This window comes from Aplysia californica, unplaced genomic scaffold (genome assembly GCF_000002075.1).
Source record: "Aplysia californica isolate F4 #8 unplaced genomic scaffold, AplCal3.0 scaffold00045, whole genome shotgun sequence".
Taxonomy (NCBI): Eukaryota; Metazoa; Mollusca; class Gastropoda; order Aplysiida; family Aplysiidae; genus Aplysia; species Aplysia californica.
Genome location: NW_004797315.1, coordinates 346,585 through 359,421, shown reverse-complemented (window position 1 = coordinate 359,421; position 12,837 = coordinate 346,585). Strand labels below are relative to the sequence as shown.

The window sequence follows — 12,837 nt, the reverse complement described above, 5'->3', positions numbered from 1 at the left end:
AACGTGCTATCCTCTCAGGCAGAAAGATGTAAAACTAATTTTTTTAAATTCTTTACAAAATAAAAAGGTACTTTGTATAAAAATGATGCTTTCATAATACTTTTTCCTTTTCACCTGAGGATAAAGAAGAAAGCGTAAATGTTGAGTAAATTCCTGCTGGACAGATTATTGTTTCTGAACGGTCCCAAAAAAGAGCCTGGAAAACCGTGGCAACCATCAATCGGAAAGGACAAAAACTATCAAAGAAACACAAATCCAGGATTAACTCTTCAGGGGGAGACAAAAGAAATAAAGATGGATGATGATAGTGCCCATTTGTACATATGATACACCATTCCGATACTGCAAAATTCTTACATCAAGAAGGGGAAATGAGCCATCAATATGAAAATGAAATTCAGTAGTAGTGACATTCATTCTTTTACAGAAAACTCAACCTAGATCAAGGAGGCAGTCCACAGTTTTTTCACCTCTTTGTCTTCGAAGTCATAATTATCAGGAGAGAAAAGAAGAACCCTTTCAGAATTTTCAGAAGGTAAGAAGATAAGAGCTTAGCTTATGACGAGCAATTTAGTAACCATAACAAAACACAACAATTATCTATATTTTAAAAATAGCATTGACATGCCCAGCAAATGCAATGGTCATATTGTCGAAAACACAAAATCATGTAAACACTTCATGACCTCAGTGCTTTCTTGTCATATCTCCATTTTTTTAAAACTGAAAATGTGACTTCTTCATAAGCTCACTATTTGTTATGAACTGCTTTCACTATTATTAAAAACGGAGATATGAGTGTTTAGTGGGTGCTCTGGTGTGGTGTGGTGTGGTTTGCTTCTTCTTTCCTATCAAACATCAATCGTCTTTATCTGCCCTTCTTCTTTTTCATGTTTGTTACTCTCTTGTAACCCCTTTAATCTTTAGCACTTATATGACCTTATTGGGTTGCAAGTGCCGTAAAACACAGATTAAAACTTCGTTTTTTCAAGTTTTAGTAGAATTTTTACGGCGCTCGCAACTGCTTAGGTCATATGAGCACCAGAAGATTAGAGGTGTTACAAGAGAGTAACAAACATAAAAAAGAAGAAGGGGAGATAAGGAAGACAGATGTTTGATAGTAAAGAAGAAGCAAACCACACCAGAGCACCCGCCTACCATCCACAACTAAAACTTAAAAAATGGAGATATGACAAGAAAGCACTGAGGTCGCGACGTAGTCCGTAGGTTTTTTTAAGTTGTGCAAATATATAATCTGTACTGGGAAACTCACCAATAGCCGACTCGTCCAATTTAATCCACTTGAGGTTTTTCACCAGCCCGGCGGGGAACGCCAGCTGATGTTTTTGGTAGCTGATGAAGCTGTGCTGGCCGAGGGGCTTGCGATGAGAGGCCCCGCTGGAGCTACCCACCGAGTTGCCCTCTGACTTCCTGGGGTCCGGGTGAGAGCCACCAATGTTGAAATTCCCTGGAAAATTGAACTTGTTTCCCATCTCGGAGTTTTTGACATTTTCAGTCGACAAAGCGGGCAGAGTTTTTGCAAACAAGCCTTCGGTGTTCTTAACATTAAGCGAGTTGAGGTCATTCAGTGCATTAACGACTGCGTCACAGTTCAGATCTCTTGCTTTCAGCGGCATCTTGACAGGCGACATATTGTCGTACTGGCTCACTTGTCGACTTTTCTTCCCCGAACAGCGCGAGGCATCCATCACGCCCCCGTCCGGTTTGTCCATTTTCTCCTCGTGGGCAGAATCAGGGTCTGACACCAGGTCAGCACCGTTCACAACATCTGATCTCTGACCTTTGACTCCAACCACATCAGTCTTATCCTTCAGCGTGACCGACGGAGGGCTCAGCTTATCATCAAAACCCAGGTACCCGGAATCAGCGGATGATTTCAAGGATACAATGTCTCGCCTAACAGACGTGGAAGAGTTCCCCCGCATGAACCCCTGTGCGTTGTCCTCATGCGATGCTGTCTCGCCCAGACGGCAACTCTTTAGAGTCTCAGTGTGTAGATCCGCGACGTTGAACATGGATGACAACACGCCACAAGCGACCTCGTCCGATTGAGTCGACATCGAGTCCACGTCCTCCAGCCCGTGTACAATATGGCGAACGTGGCGCTCCAGAAGTTGCCAGATTTTGTCCCTGTGAACAAAGGACATTGAAATCTTGCCTAGCATCTTGTGAACAAAGTACCGTACAGTACACTCTGGCCTGGTATATACTCTGGTTTGTGACATAGTATCCAGGAAGAAGCCTGTTATGTTACAATTCAAGTACAAAAAGCTAAACGTGAAAATCTTTCCTCAGAACTCTTTTTTTTTTGTAATAGAGGTTTTACGGCGCTCGCAACTGCATAAGGCCATAAGAGCGCCACTTCAGAACTCTCTCAGCATAACATCAAAATGGCTGTAATAAACAACAAAAGGAAGAAATAAAACCCAATGATTGGTGGGGGCTTTTTTGTCAATGCATTTTAATTCACACAAAAATTTTTAATGAAGGTGTTTTATGCCACCATCGACATAATTTAGATCATTCAGCAGGAAATGGAGAAATGGTATAGGATTAACGCCTCTATCAACGCAATTAAGGTTATTTAAGAGGCGGAACCTCTGAGTTTAACGAACGTCCATTTCCGAAAGGACCGAGCCAGGCGGGAAATTCGTGTAAAATGCCTTTTCCAAGGACACAACGTCGGACCAAGCTGAGGCTCGAACCCTCAATCTTACGATTACAAGTCCGGTAATCTAACCACAAGGCCACCGACGCCACTCATTCAAAAGGAGAGCTTTGGACACTACATACTACTTGTCAGTGCCAACCTGGGCTGAGAGGGTTACAACATCACAGGAGAAAACCCCTGACACTCAATAAAAACTCTCCCCACACAAAAATGAAATGTCGGTCTCCTGCATGCAACGGAGAAGCACCTCTAACTGCTACACCAAAGACGCCTGTTGTAAATTCTTGGCCATGTTTAATTAAAGACCTCACCTTTTCTCTTTCTCCAAAGTCTCCAGAGCCAACAAGTCTTGCAGAATGTTGACAAAGCAAACCATCTTTGAGCCTCCAAACACCTAGCGAGAGAAGGAATTGACAAGGGTTAATCGCAAATTTTCTTTTCATGGTCAAAGAGCAAACATATTTGTAACATTCGTCCACACGTAATGTTGACTGACAAGTCTTAATTGTTAGGCCATTAGACACATGATCAAAAGGCAAAGTTTGATTGCTGGCTTTGCTGAATCCCATGATATGTCTTTACGGATAAATATTTTATACAAAATTTCCTCCTTCCACTCCAAGGCAGTTTTAGATTTAGTAAGTGTTTTACGGCACTTGCAACACAATAAGATCATATAAGTGCCGAAGATTAGATATGTTACAAGAGAGTAACAAACACAAAAAAGTAGGAGGAGAGATAAGAAAGATAGATGTTTGATAAGAAAGAAGAAGCAAACCACACCCAAACAAAGAACAAACATTAGCTGGGGTGGTCAATCAGCGAAGGATGGGGGTTTGGTTCAGACAGATTTTGTCACTGCTCTGCTTGAGACTGGAAACTGGGATAAGCTCCTGCTCGTAGCTCACAGGCCCAACTTACTGGCACTGGGAGAAGGATGTAGAGCTTTCAACTAAAGTGAGAACGAAATCTTGGGACTTTTGGGAATGGTGAGAACACTTAGGCAGGACTCCAAATGTACGGATCATTTTGTCTAATAAACATCTCGTGTCAAAACTGTTTTTATATAAACTATTTTTTTTAAACGCAACAACTTCTCAACAATTGTTCTGAAGTCAGGCAAAACCTGGACTATTTAAGACTTATCCACAAATTCTGCACCTCTGACTATCATTTTTTTTTAATCCCTCAAAACGAATCACAGGTTATCTAAGCTGTGAGCCAGTACTGTGCTGACAATTAACTTGCTCCCTCTGAAATGTATAACTGACAGTGCTAATGATGCTGCAACGACAAATAAGAACAAGGCAGGAGGTCAGAGAACTTAATTATGAGTACATTTCCATACAAAAACACAAGCCTGGTACATTTAGTAGAGGTTGGTTGGTGGGTGCTTTGGTGTGGTTTTTTAGTTTTACTAGAGCTTTCACAGTGCTCGCAACTGCATAAAGACATATGACCGCCAGAAGATTAGAGGTGTTACAAGAGAGTTACAAACATAAAAAAAGAAGAGGGGGAGATAAGGACAATAAATGTTTGATAGGAAAAGAGGAGCAAACCACACCAGTGCTTGCTTCTTCTTTCGTATCAAACATCTATTGTCCATATCTCTTTCTTTTCTTTGTAGGTTACGCTAATCTTCGGCCATATAAATGACCAATTTGTGTTGTGACTAAACATTTATTTGTAACAGCACATTGCGGCTGACACAGACACAAGCACGACACAGCTAACACAAGCAGGACACAGCTAACACAAGCACGACACAGCTAACACAAGCAGGACACAGCTAACACAAGCACGACACAGCTAACACAAGCAGGATACAGCTAACACAAGTCACCACCACTACAACGAGTCAGAGAGGGTACCTTGGCCTGTATGGCATCGGTCAGATCCTGCGGGGAGCTGAGGTCATGGCCGGACATGGGGTCACAGGACGTCTCATCCTCGTGTTTCTTCTCCTGGAACACCTGAAATGGTTCAATGGTACAGGTTTTTAGTTTTAGTAAGGTTTTACAGCGCTTGCAACTGCAAAAGGTCATATGAGCGCCAGAAGATTAGAGGTGTTACAAGAGAGTAACAAACATAAAATAGAAGGAGGGGAGATAAGGACGATAGATGTTTGATAGGAAAGAAGGAGCAAACCACACCAGAGCACCCGCCAACCACCCGCTAGTAAGGTTTTACGGCGCTTGCAACTGCAAAAGGTCATATGAGCGCCAAGGGGTAGATATCAACAGAGAAGTCCAAACGGGGAATCAGGCTTACTCTGCTCACCTCTCTTGCCTCAACAGCACAAAGCCTGCTTCGACTATCAAGGCACCCCGGAAATAGCAGTTCACAAGATAGTGACAAACATACAAAATAAGTAGAGGGAAATAAATGATGATAGTAAGGATGAGGAAAGAAAAAAAGTAGCAGTTTCCCCTACGTTGTTTCGGCACAGTATGAGCATGACATTGATAAATCATCCCATTTACAATTCTACTGTGCATAAGAACATGTTAATATCTCCCCTTTGGAAAATGTTCACAGGTTTAACGTCCCTATCAACACTATTAGGTTATTTAAGAGGCGGGACATCCGAGTTTAACGTCCATCTCCAAAAGAACCAAGCCAAATGGGAAATTCTTGCAAAGTGCCTTTCCCGAGGACACAATGTCGGACTGAGCGGAACACCTGACAGATGGAGTAGTAATTTATGTGGATTAAAAACACATCCGAAATGTCACCAGAATGACGACTAAGAAGACAATACACAAGACTCAAAAGTAGCACGTAATAATTATAATAAATGACATTCACATATACACAGGCTCTGACCGCTATACAATACAATACAACAGTAACTTGAAATATTGTACAGGTCAGACTGTACATGTATAGGTGGCTGTTAGAACAGGTTAGACTGTACACTACTACATAAATATAGATATATATAGATAGATATCTATCTATCTATCTATCTATTTATCTATCTATCTATCTATCTATCTATCTATCTATCTATCTATCTATCTATCTATATATATATATATCGCGGTGGAATCAGGCACTCGTCAATTTTTGGGTATATGTAACTAATGTTATTATCTTAAAGCTTGTTTGTTTGTCTTGCTTTCGGTGAAAAAAGTGCCCATCTATCTTCAATAGAAGTCGAGATAATTTCAATTGAAGGAGGTGAGGGTCGCCTTGTTTTTGAGGTAAAATTAGAGAAAGAATGGCCTCCAGTCCTTGGAAACTGTAAATTTACATTTTCGGTGCCTCTAATCAACATTTTTCAGTAAAATCCACATAGTATAGCAATGTATTTCTTAAAGGACATAATAGATGTTGAGCCAAAAAAATAAAAATTCCTCAAAAATTGCATACAGGAAGAAAAATGCCATTTTCTTCGATTTCATTATTTTGATGAGTGCCTGATTTCACCACGCTGCCTCACACACACACATATATATATATATATTACTCTCTCTATATATATACCTGTAACTGAATAAACAGAACCTCGTCGGAGTCTTCTCTCTGCAGAAATGTCAGGACGTCCAGCAGACCTAGGCCTGAAACAACAACCAGTCAAAGAAACTGCCAAACAATTCGTCAAACCATCTTGTTTACTTCAGATGTTATTGCATGTATTGCACTTTGACCCCTCACTTCTAAATAAAACAAAATTATATCAACTATGACTTAACTGTAGTATTTATCAACAACAAGGTTGGGATTGTAGCAGACGGTATATGTCCATAGCTGCTCAACCTTGTCTTTTCTATATAATTTAACTGTGTAAAACGGGCACCTGTCCAACATCACCGCGGCCACCATATTTTAACACACAACCCCTATCACACCAAGCAATAACACCTGTCTTAGATGGCCACCTTAGTCACTCCATTACATTTCGTCATGAATTGAGCATTGGCCCCTGGCGTTGTGGGCGAGCCGCCATAATCAAATCACCTGTCGTTGTTGATAGGTAGTCCCTCCAGCCGATCATGTTGCGTAGGCCCCTCCCACTGTTTTTTTACCAATAGGTAACAAATGTTCAGCTGCTGGTGAGGTAAGGGTGTGATCCCTCATACCCATAAGCCACGCCCAAAATTCATACACAAATCGTAAGTGAGATGAATGATCACTGTTTACCCAGTCTGTAACAAAGTAACAGTGGACATCAACATGGACTTGTGACAGAAGCGTCGCTCGTTCTTCGAGTGGTGGCGACCCATATGTTTGTTTTACCATAGCACTCAGTCCTCCTTGTCTGACACATTTCCTTTTATTGTCACCCTTGAACAAAAGCAGCAACAACAACAAAAAAAAGAAGAAAAAAAGAAGAAAAAAAACCCAGCGAAAAAAACAACAACAATGCGGCTACCTTCTGTTGAGACCTCAGAAAGGAATGGGTTCTTTTTTTGTCTTGATCAGTCCTGCCTAAGACGGCCACCTGTCTTATACGGCAACTTTTCTCCATAACAATGGGTGGCTGTCTTACACAGGTTTGACTGTATAAGTAAATAGCAGAAAGAAGGGATTTCTTGAGTAACTTGCAACCCTAAAGTATGAGATAAAGCAATTTGCAAACATCTGCAGACTGTAGTTTTTCTCTTCATATTCCGAATTATGAACATACCTATCAGCTCATTCCGCACACGCATCCTCTGACATTTTTCCGTGGTGGCGGCGATGATGCAGTTGATGAACGTGAGAATGGAGGTCTTGTGTGGGACAGTCTCGGCCATCTTGAGCTCATTGACGATAACGCTGAAGCGATGATATAGGTGGTTTTCTCGCTGAGGAATACATCGAAGCACCATTCAATGAAATAATCTGATTTCAGATTTAATGAGATATAAAGAGATTTTTAGTTAGAACATAATTTACTGTTTATATAAATGTGCTGCATTTGTATTTGTGGAAGAGCTCAGAGCCTGTGTTCTTCAGGGCTGAGCACTATATAAAATTCAGAATTATACCAAAAATAATGTTTCTATTGGCAAAAGTGTCCCACATCTTATCTGACAGTTCGGAGAATCTGTGATGCAAGGACAGAAATCAATGAGAAGGAGGAAGACATTTTTGTCGAGGTAGAGTGGTCAAGGAGTTTGCCAGAGGGTCACTTGTTGAGTGCAGGAGAAATCCCAGCAATTATTTTGCTATTTTTAAGAAGCAGACGTACAATCATTGTCCATGTTTCTTGGACTACCAAGAGGGGGAAAGTGATGGTGCTGAAGTGAGGAAAAGACAGATTCTATATGGTCTCAAACAGGCAAAAAGGAGTGTTACATTGCCTTAACTCTTTAACCATGCAATCCAAAATCACGTTTGCGCGTAATTCTCTCGAGTTTGAGGAAATAAGACCCAACATATTACGTTTTTAAAAACGCTTGTTTCGCGTCGAACTGATCAATAAAATGTTACCCAGACGTAGATTTCATTTATCTTTGACTTCCGGGTCAAACTAGAGGCTTGTTAGCTCGTACCATAATACAATAGTAACTTTGCATTGGACAGTGGTACCGTCCAGCAACGGTTACGGACCTCAACAACCGGACGCTGCCACTGTCCAGACATGGTTAAAAGGTTAAACTAGCATCAGTATTACAACTTGAGAAACTAAATTAGCTTTTAATGTGTTTGTCACTTTTGTTTCTTTGAGCAATGAGGAGTACAGAGCCACAATAACTTATTGAATAACAGTCATTTAGTCAGTGTTGGAAAAAAAAAAAGCAAAAAAGAACCAAAAGAGGAAAAGTAAAGTCTAAGTAGGACCTACAATTGGCGCCCTCCAACCACCCACATAGTCAGAAGAGTTGAGTACCTTGTGTGTCTCTAAAGCTTCCATGACACGTCTGTAGGACATCTTGCTGTACACAGCGACGGCTGACAGGATTTCAAGGACAAGTTTACGGGGCAAAGTGTTCACAATATCCATTCCTAGGATAAAAAACAAGAGTTAGTATAAGTCACAAATAAAATCTGGAAAACACTAATAAAACAAAACTCGAAAATCCTTAAATTTTAATCAGTGAAGGATCTTTCAAAAAATAAAAACACCAAATAAACAAATTTTAACATGAATACTCTCCATCAATCATCCAATTTAAAAGATTTGGCACACATTTTCAGTCACTTTTCAGCATCAATGGCAGATCACAACAAATCCACAAAAAAATATAATTGTTTTTGTTTTAGTAAGAGTTTTACGGCACTTGCAGCACAATAAGGTCTACATAATAAGTGCCGAAATTAGAGGTGTTACAAGAGAGTAACAAACACAAAAAAAGGAGGGGAGATAAAGAAGATAGACGTTTGATCGGAAAAAAGAAGCAAACCACACCAGAGCACCCGCCAACCACCCACAAAAAAATTGATTAACGCATCTGACTCAAATATTATTATTATGATTATTGTTGTCAACAAATAATTGTTCATTTATAAATATTATTCTACCTGGAACTTTGTTTGTGAGTGTGAGTGTATGCATTATGTGTGTGTATGTGTACACAGATGTGTGAAAATGTGTTTATGGGTGTGCAGTGAGTGTGTGGCAAAACACCGAACCAATATGTCAGGATCTGGACAATAAAGATTAATTTTATCTTAAACATATCGTGACCCCAGAGCTTTCTTGTCGTATCTCCAATTTTAATAACAATGAAAACAGTTTATAACAAAGAGTGAACTTAGAAGATGTCACATTTTCACTGCTTTAAAAAAATGGAGATACGACAACAAAGCACAGAGGTTGCGTTATATGAAAATAAAATTTAAAAATAAACAAGATAAGCAAATGGACAAACTTGCGTTACATGAAGGGAACGAACACAAACCTTTTTTTTTCTAGTATAGGTTATACGGCGCTCGCAACTGCATAAGGTCATATGAGCGCCAGAAGAATAGAATAATAGATGTGTTACAAGAGAGTAACAAACATGAAAAAGAAGAAGGGGAGAAAAGGACGATAGATGTTTGATAGGAAAGAAGAAGCAAACCACACCAGAGCAACCGCCAACCACCCACTCACAAACCTTTGAGCAACTTCCTGACTCCAGATGAGCTGTTGACCAGAGCGTCTATCCCGACCCGGGAGTTGAGCACCGCCCTCACACATGACAAACAGTCCATCTGGAGGATAGCGTCGGAGAACCCCGAGAAAGCCGGACCAGTCATGTGACCCAGCGAGTCCAGCAGACTGTCCAGACCGTCAAGGGAGACAAATTCCTGAAATATTTTTTAAAACCTGAACAAATATCCACAAGAAAATCATACCAGTCATAAAACACATGATTGAGCATCATTTTTCTCAAACAGAATTCTGAGAATTTTCATTTCAAAGTTTAATTGCTATTTACGTTTTTTAACACTTTTCATCTGCGCAGATTGCGCAACACTTTAACTCCCCGCGGAACATGCTATAAATCCCACCGTCGCCAATCAGAGTCCCGTTCTGAAAAGGGACGGCTTCCTACCGTCGCAGCGGAGGCAAAGTGTCGAAAAAGGCATATAATTTTTATAAAACTTCAACTTGACATGGGAGAGACTTTTCCCTATCCTACTGTACCAGAGAGAAGAAAAAAAGGTTTTATTCACTCAGAACAGAAAGGAAAATATAAAACAAAAAATCTGATCAAACAAACTACACAAAGCATAAATTTATATTCCAGCATTGTTATGACTAAAAAAAAATGACTGCAATATTTGTTAAAGATTTGCATCTCCTGTGAAAGGAAAAAATTAATTGACCTTTTTTCATCTCTTACAAGCAAGTGTTGCATTTTATAAAGCCAAATGTAAATCAACAAATTTCAATTTCAGTTACAAAATCCTCCACCTTTTCAATTTTTTACAGGGTATTAAAATTAGGCCAAAGGCCATATATGTCAATATAGCTTCTGGATTAAGAACAACAACACCACCAACAACAACAACAATTTCATGTCATTTTCAGAAACCTGAAGCCATGCTGCTGAGCTCGACTCCAAGCGGCTGCGTAGAGCAAAGTACATCTGCACCGAGGGCGAGTGTGAGTAGAGCACGCAGGCCAGCGGCTCACAACCGTCCATCTGATGGGCCAGCTGTTGGGACGACACCGTCACGTCAAGGTCGACCGCCTGGCCACCGGCGTTTGCCAGCATCATGATGATTGGTGGGGTGGGTTAATGTGTTGTGCGTTGGACAGCAGACGCCAGTCAGTGAATAGATCTATCTTCCACTTGCTGTCCTTGTAAAAGCCTCATGACAAAACTGATGAAGATAAAAACGTACTTTCAATTAATTTCATCATTTTGGCAGTCTAGCCGTACTTATTCTAAATATGATGGCTAGACTGACCATTTTAAAAAAAATAGGCCTACTGAATTGTAAATATATAAATTTTTAGTGTGCAGTACCTAAAGTACTTGTATTTGAGACGAAACCAGGTGCCTTAATGACAGTGCATGTATTTTAAACCCCCTGTTTTCTAACATTAATTGGGCCTAAGATAAGTACCGTACTAGACCTTAAGTACGGCTAGGCCTAGACTTCTTGTCTAGCCGTCTTAAGTACGGGTAGACAGCCAGGCTAGCCGTACTTAAGGACGGCTAGACTGTCAGGCTAGCCGTACTTAATATTGATGGCTGAATTGTAAATTAAATTTTTAGTTTGCTATGCCTAAATTATTTGTATTTCAGACAAAACCAAAAGGTGCCTTACTGGCTTGTATGTGTATTTGAACATGAATAATTGCTAGATCTAGATCTAATGAGACCTGTGTACTTAACAGGCTTGAGTCGATAGGGCCAAACCTAGATCTAAGTACGGCTAGACTAGCAGTCTAGCCGTACTTAAGTACAGCTAGACTCTCAGTCTAGCCATACTTATACGGCTAGCCACTTTGTTTTGTTTAAGACAAGATCAAGATAATAAAATGTCTTTTTTTTTTAAAAAGGGTATTTAGGCACGTGTGTGGGAGGGGGGGGGGGGATGTCGATGATGTGTTAATATGTGATAGTGATAGAAGAAGATCTAGATCTAGATCTAGATTCTAGATCTAGATCTAGATATCTAGTCTACATTCACTCAGAAAAATACTCAAACTTAGACAGCATGTCATTTTTAAAAAGGTAGGTGTTGATTTTTAAAAATTTTAAAGAATACTTAATCAGTGACTGTAGACTACAAGATCTAGATCTAGATCTAGATCTAGATCTAGATCTAGATACTATTCCCCCTTCTACTCAGTTTGGTTATTGTTATAATTAATCAGTGACTACAAGGCTAGCTTCTAGACCTAGATCTAGATCTAGAGCTACTGTAGTACTGTAGGCTACTGTAACAAAGACGACTCTGGAGTCTTGAACAAGGATCTTTTAGACAGTAGATCTAGATTTCTAGATCTCGTACTGTAAAACTTTAACTAAAACTAAAGTAACTTAGAATCTCTCTAGATCTCTCGATCTATTTTTTAGATAGATCTAGAGGCCTCTATCTAGATCTAGATATCTAGATAGATCTAGAATCTATAACTAAAGGTTGTAATTAAATTACAGAGTCTGAACTGTCCAGGTCTTGACTAATTTAGACCTTACAAGGTTTTTCCATACAAGAATTCAAGCATCCATTGATCCACAGACAACAAAAACAACTTTGAAAAACACAACAACAATAGGAGCAACCGCAGACAAATCTTACCTGCCTGGGCCCAGGTAAAATGATCGATGACTCACCTGTCCCTCTTCACCTCCCCTCTTTGAAATGCCCGCCGATGCCAACAACCGGGTTGTGTTGGTGTTTTGCGACCTAATTGAACTTTCGGTAGGTATTATTCTAAAGATATTTTAAAGCAGTTTTAGCTCTGTTCTTTAATTTTCAATCAATTTTTATAGAGTCTATTAACTTTAGTGACAAATAAACAAAATAATCATCCTGTTTGCGACATTGATATCAGGATTTGGGTGAATATTACCATTATGGTACAATAAAATATAGATCCACAAACAGTGATAGTGTCGCTGTTCTGACAAAAAACACTGTCTGTCTGTCTGTCTGTCTGTCTGTTTGTCTGTCTGTCTGTCTGTCTGTCTGTCTGTCTTTCTCTCTCTCTGTCTCTCTGTGTCTCTCTCTGTGTCTCTCTCTCTGCCTCTCTCTCTCTCTCTCTCTCT

At 39.9% G+C, this 12,837-nt stretch overlaps 1 protein-coding gene across 1 annotated transcript in view; it reads right to left on the bottom strand.

Moving 5' to 3' along the window:
- The window catches only part of LOC101854001 (inverted formin-2), a 32,755-nt gene extending 21,819 nt beyond the window's left edge, over positions 1–10,936 (bottom strand). The window contains exons 1-9 of the mRNA XM_035968199.1: positions 10,648–10,936; positions 9,724–9,916; positions 8,514–8,629; positions 7,326–7,485; positions 6,182–6,255; positions 4,564–4,665; positions 3,004–3,086; positions 1,274–2,151; positions 101–114 (exon numbers count right to left, since the gene is read on the bottom strand). Of these exons, the coding sequence (XP_035824092.1) occupies positions 101–114; positions 1,274–2,151; positions 3,004–3,086; positions 4,564–4,665; positions 6,182–6,255; positions 7,326–7,485; positions 8,514–8,629; positions 9,724–9,916; positions 10,648–10,833 (1,806 nt within the window). The 5' untranslated portion in view covers positions 10,834–10,936. The remainder of the gene's footprint in view (positions 1–100; positions 115–1,273; positions 2,152–3,003; positions 3,087–4,563; positions 4,666–6,181; positions 6,256–7,325; positions 7,486–8,513; positions 8,630–9,723; positions 9,917–10,647) is intronic.
- Between the last annotated feature and the right edge of the window lie 1,901 nt (positions 10,937–12,837).